We start from the raw sequence: 6,218 nt of genomic DNA, 5'->3' as shown, positions 1-6,218 counted from the left end.
AGAACTTGATGTCGTGAGGAAGACTCCGCTCGTTGTAGAGCTTGATGCGCCGTGCCAGCCCCACCACCAGCCGCCCCTCCGCCGTCAGCTCCTGCGCCATGGCGCTGCTGAACACGATGTTGCACAGGCATTTCAGGGATTCCAGGATTACATCCAAGTCTGGCACCTCCCGGATGAGCTCCTCGGAGTAATCGATGCCGGCGTGCCTGGAGAGGGTCTTCAGGCCCTCCTTGGTGGTGAAGGGGTCGAGGCAGTGCTTGTCCCGGGACAGGATGCGGATGCTCTCCAGGCAGGTGACCTGGCAGGATGGCTGCAGCTCCCTTTCCAAGAACTTGATCAGCAGCTGGGCCATTTTCTGTGCAGTTGGAAACAAGCAATGCCTTGGATACTGACTCTTCCCAGGGCTCCCTACAGCACTGGCATGCTCTGCTGTGAACAACAGCAGTGTCCCCTGGGCCTGCTCAGGTGTGCACTCAGGAAGTGCCTGGCTCTAGCATTGATCCTGACCAGTCTGGGCAAGAACAACCAGGAAAAAATGTCTTGCAGAGGGTGTTGGGTGTAAAGGGAGAGCACAAACAGGGCACTGTTGTAGCTCTGCCCTGGTGAGGATGGTTCAGGCTGACAGGGCCAACCTGCCCACTGCACAAGGGAGGGACATGGGACACAAGGGACATGAGGAGAGCACCTGATGCCTTGGGAAAAGAGGTGAAGAGACCTCAGGAGATTCAAATAAGCAGTATCTCCTTAATTTCAGTGCTGTCTGGAGACCTACTGGCCCAGATCTTCCATGGGTACAGACTGGCAGAGCCCCACTAACACAATTCACAGGAGCTGCAAAGCTCATGGGGAACAGTGAGTCATGGAGCAGCACGAGAGCACAGGTAAGGCCTCACAGACACAGGCAGCTCAGGCTGAACCACGTGTGGCAGCACTTCACATCACACCAGTAACCCACACACACTGCTGGGGGAGCCCACCAGGCCTCAAACACAACACAGCTCAGAGCATGGGTCTTTCTGTGGTGTTACAAGAGTTAAAGAACCCAAAAAATGGGGTTTGTAACTGGCTTAACAGACCCATTGCTTACACTTCAAAATAATCAGAGAGTCATCCAGGTTGGAAAAGACCTCCAAGACCATCAAGTCCAACCTGTGATCAATCAGTACCTTCACAATCAGACCAGAGCATGGAACAGTCATTCCCTGAATACCTCCAGAGGTGGATGATGGCTACATCACCTCCCTGGGCAGCCTCTTCCAAAGCCTGACCACCCTTTCCATGAAGAAATTCCTCCTGATATCCCACCTGACTCTCCCCTGGTGAAATGAAACTGCTGAGGGAAGGAATGAAGAAAAACTGAACTTCAGTCCTTAATGTGAGGCTCATGGTGTGCCCCACACTCACATCCTGGGGAAGTTATGAAGTACAGCTGTTCCTCTTCTCCTTCCTCACAGGGAGACAAAGTTTCAGATACAGTCCCAGCAACCAAAGCCTCAGGCTGGCTCAGGGGAAAGGGATCTCAGGGTATGTGCCTGAAGCTGAACAACCTGAACACCCAAGCACCAGGAACTAGTGATGATGTTCATCTCATATTTCATGGCAGACACCCCACAAATGGGACACTGTGCCTGAAGCCACCGTGTGACTGTCCCAGCTCACACAGCGGGTCAGTGCAAGGCAAAAGAGCTCAGATCTCATCAGATGCAGTCACACATTTCGGGCTGTGCCTGGAACTCTCCATGTGGCAGCAGCTGGACCTGGCACAGCCAAAGGAGGTCCTGCTCTCCACCCAGGCCACCTGGCCTGCACTTGCTGTGCTAACAGGCATTGGCACCATCCACCAGTGAACTGACCAGAGAACTGAGCCAGCTGGAAAACAACCCAGGGAAAACAGTCATTTTTTATGGCAGAACAGCCAGGCTGAGGCCTGCCCTGTCACAAAGTGCTGCAGGAGCAGGAATGAGCAGGCAGAGTGTCCTTCCCTCCAAGTGCCAGATTACACCAGCTCAAAGGATTTGCTAATACACAGCTCCTGGTAAATCCCACTGCTGGCTCCCAGGGGAGCCCCTCACCCTCCCCGAGAGCCAGCATTGCTGTGATCCCTGTCCAGAGGCACCAGAGATCATATCCATGGCTGGGACTAAATGAACCATGGAACCATTGCTAGGGTCAGAAGGATACACACCTTTATCCAAAACCACCAACTATGTTTGGTTTGGATAAACTGTTTTTTCCACTGATGGAAAAAACAGAGCCAGACACTACAAGCACACAATTCCCTAACCAAGTTAATGGAAAACTCTCAGTTCTTCTCCTGTGGGAGCTGCTTGCCAAGCCCAGCTGGACATGAGCACAGAGCAGCAGATTTACACACTGACCAGAGGAGGAAAGCAAGCAGCCTGTGCTTACCTTCCTTTCTTCCCGCTCCTCATCCTCGAAGATGAAGCACTGAGATTTCTGTGGGAAAAACAAAATCAGTCAGAAAGAGGAATAGGTTAAAGCTCCATGGGACCAGAGCAGAGTCATTCAGCTGGAAAGCAGCAGGTCCAAAACATGCGGCAACAGCAAACACACCATCTCCTGACAGTCCCCCCCACATCATGGGCACCACCCCTGGACGCACAGCACCAGTGCAGTGCCACAGGCCAGCTGACAGATGGATTTAGTTTAAATACTGCAGCAGCACAGTGGGTACTCATCCCAATCCCAATATCCTATAAGAGCCGGTAATTCCCCTGCTCACTGATACCACTGAGCTGTGCCTACACGTCCTCCCCTTGATATTTATTATTCCTTTTCCTAACCCAAAGAAGTCCTGTCTCCTTGGTACATGGGAATGGATCCTTCTGGTTACCCAGGCTGTTCTTTAAACACAAAGGACTTGACCTCCGCACTCCATCCTGTCCCTGTGCTAACAAACATTCCTGATCTACATTCATTGTGTTTCTCTTGCTGTTTTGTTTGTCCTTCACTGCCAGTCTCCTTCCTGACCAAACCTGCTTCCATGGAACCAGAGACCACAGGTGCCTGGGGAAAAGCAGCACCTCCCAGTCATTGAGGCAATCCTTGTTCAGACCAAGAGAGCATTTGATGCCAGCTTGGAGAACAAAAACATTGAAAATACATAAAACACTGATTATGTGTGTGCAGTCATCAAGAGCCCAGGGTTCTGTCCAGCCTGGAAGCAGCGATGGACACAGTGCCTGGAGCAGCCCCAGGTGTGGGGGCAGGACAGGTGTCCTCTGGCCAGGCTGTGTGTGAGCTGATCCAGCCACACTGCTAGGAGCTGATGGCTCAGGGCTGGCACCGCTGTGTTCCACAAGCAGGCTGCTTGTTCTTCCCTCAGCACATCCTCTTTTCAGGCTGTAATCCCATTTGCGGATATTTTGGCCAGACCTGGGGTTTTGCTTTAGCTGTAGTATATTCCCAGCAAGCAAAAACTGCACGCACAACAGTGAATTAAAACAAATCCGCAGGAAAAGCATACAGAACCATCAGCCTTGCAGCACAAGCAATGCCAGGCCATGCCAGGTTTATCTGCAGTTTCATAATCCTCTTTGACTGCTCCATTTCCTCCAGACGGGCCAGCAAACCCTGTGCTTGCAGTTCCCTAGGCTTGATACCCCAGGAAGGACCCAGCTGGGGGAATCCAACAGGAAATATGGTTTGGGGGCACACAGACACTGTTTGCAGCCCGAGGATGCTGGTGCTGCACCTGCTGCTGGTGCTGTTAATCCTCAGTGCTGTCCTTAACAGACACCTGCTCCTTCTTGGCCAATATCTCTCCCCATTCCAAATCTGACTGTCAGGAATAGTTCCACACGCGCTCTCTCTCTCTCTCTCACACACTCTTGCAAAATATTCCTCAGGTTTTCCCTCCTGGCTTCCACCTACTCCAGCCTGGTGCAGAGTGAGTCAGAGTGATCCACAGGGCCAGCCCCTCTCAGGGGAAACCTCCAAAGGAAATTTCCCTGACAACCAGAGCCTGTTTCAAACAAGATTTCAGAGAGCCATAGAATATCCTGAGCTGGAAGGAACCCACACAATCCATTCAGTCCAGCTCCTGGCCCTGTGCAGACACCACAACAATCCCACCCTATGCCTGAGAGCGTTGTCCAAACACTCCTGGAGCTCTGGCAGCTTTGGGGCTGTGCCCACTCCCTGGGGAGCCTGCTCAGTGCCCAACCACCCTCTGGGGGAAAGAACCTTTTCCTAATACGCAACCTAAACCTCTCCAGCTGTTCCCTTGGGTCCTGTCACTGGTCAGAGAGCAGAGATTGGAGCTGCTCCTCCACTCAGGAGGAAGCTGTAAAAGGCTGAGGTCTCCCCTCAGTCTCCTCTCTCCAAGCAGAGATTTATCACCATGGATAATCTTTTCCTGCTTTAAGGCTAGAAATGCTCCCCTCTCTGCTTCCAGATCATTGGGGTTTGATGTTCTACATTCATTATTTACTGCTTTCAGAGCCATGCCCATACGAGATCCCAGCAGTCACCTGCAACCATCTTTTGACTTGCAAATCCCAACATCCTTTCACCTGCAGCTCCTCCCTGGGCTCTCTCAGCGCCTCCAAAACTGCCTTAACAAAAAAGCTCCTCCTAACTCAGTCCTCACCCTGACTCTTATTTCCTGGCCAGGCTTTCTTGGGATCTGGATAATAATTTTTTCAGGAGTCCCTGAGCTGAGGGAAGCATTGATGCTCACTCACCTCTTGGTTGTAGACCTGGAGCACCTTGAGAACCGTGTCCTGCTCCCCACTTTCCAGCGTGGATACCACAGCCTGGAGCTCCATTATCCCAACAGCTCAGCTACGGCACAGCCCGGAGAAAGGGGAACGAGGGGATTTCCAGGGTGATGGAAAAGCAGCTCAGCACACAGACCTCTGAGAGGGAAGAGAGAAAGGGGGTGGAGAGAGTGAGGAGGGAAAAAACGCAACACAAAAAAATCCCAAGTGATATTTCTCACACTGCTGCATCCATAAAAGTGGAGCAGATGGATAACCTGAGCAAAGCCAGCAACCAGCTTCCTCTCTCTCCTGCTAATCCTCTTCTTCCTCGCTTTGCTTTTCAATGTTTAATATATGCCCTCCCGGGAAAGCACTCAGGGAAAACCTTCCCCCCACCAGCTGGGGATTAACGTGGAGCAGATAACAGCAGCTCCCTGAAATAGCTCCCTGCCTCCTCCTCCTCCCCGCCTGCCCTGAATTCTGCTGCCGCACGGGGGGAAAATAACAAATAAAGCCAGAAACATTCCCGTGGAGTGACAAGGGATGGAGCGGCGAGGCAGCCGGGCGGGAGAGCATCCTCCGGCTGCAGGCAGAGCTACCTTGGCCGGTGGTGGGAAGCAGATCGGGGAGGGTTTGGTGGCGGCTTGGATGATGGCCGGTCCCTGCAGGCGCGGCCAAAAGGCGCGTCCGGAGCCGCCGGGAGAGGCTGTCCCTGCCGACACTGCCGGCGAGCAGATGCGCAGCTCCGCGGGATTATTTTGGACACGGCACCGGGTTAGCGGCTCACGGAGCCCACGGTGCTGGGACGTGGCTCGCAGTGGGGGGAAATCCAGCAGATTTGGGCTCGGACATGTGTTCGGCTTCCGTGTTGCCATGAGGATGGGCTGAGCTGGTCACACCAAGCTCAACAAACCGGGATCCCAGGCCCAGGGCGCCCGGGGCTTGGGAATCACACGGGCTGTCCCCTCCTGCCCACGCAGCCCTAGAGAGGCTTTTCGAGCGACCAAAAGAGGCAGATCCTGCATTTTGGAAGGCAGAAAGCTGCGGATACAGGAGGCTGGGTTGGCCCGGGGCAGGGACACAGCATCCCCATGCACAGGGGCTGGGATGCAGGGGATCCACCTCTGCTTTTGGGGGATGACATGAACCAATGGACCATAGGGCACATCCCATTTCCATACTCCTACTGCTTCCTCACACTGACACCTCCTTCCCCCACCATCTGGGTAAACCCCAAACCCCCTTTTTTGTCTCCATAACCCTGTTTATGTCCCTAAACCCCTACATTCCTCCCCCCCCAACATCTATTTTCATCTCAAGCCCCTATTTTTCCCCCAAACCTCTATTTTTATCCCAAGCCCCTATTTTACCGCCAAACCTCTATTTCCTCCCCTCCAAACCTCCTAATTATTTCCCCAAAACTTATTTTCGTCCCTAGCCCCCTATTCTTGTCCCCAAAGCCCCATTTTTGTCCCCAATTCTCCCTCCGTATTT

General features: G+C 53.1%; 1 protein-coding gene across 1 annotated transcript in view; it reads right to left on the bottom strand.

Annotated features, from left to right (window-relative positions):
• The window catches only part of RIC8A (RIC8 guanine nucleotide exchange factor A), a 9,972-nt gene extending 5,092 nt beyond the window's left edge, over positions 1-4,880 (bottom strand). Inside the window, 4 exon segments of the mRNA XM_005426490.3 lie at position 1; positions 3-355; positions 2,410-2,457; positions 4,707-4,880. The exon segment at position 1 is cut by the window's left edge and continues 255 nt beyond it. Coding sequence (XP_005426547.1) covers position 1; positions 3-355; positions 2,410-2,457; positions 4,707-4,790 — 486 coding nt within the window. The 5' untranslated portion in view covers positions 4,791-4,880.
• Between the last annotated feature and the right edge of the window lie 1,338 nt (positions 4,881-6,218).

This window comes from Geospiza fortis, unplaced genomic scaffold (assembly GCF_000277835.1).
Source record: "Geospiza fortis unplaced genomic scaffold, GeoFor_1.0 scaffold450, whole genome shotgun sequence".
NCBI classification, from domain to species: domain Eukaryota; kingdom Metazoa; phylum Chordata; class Aves; order Passeriformes; family Thraupidae; genus Geospiza; species Geospiza fortis.
The sequence above is the reverse complement of the archived record's forward strand: the minus strand, read 5'-3'. Positions and strand labels throughout refer to the sequence as shown.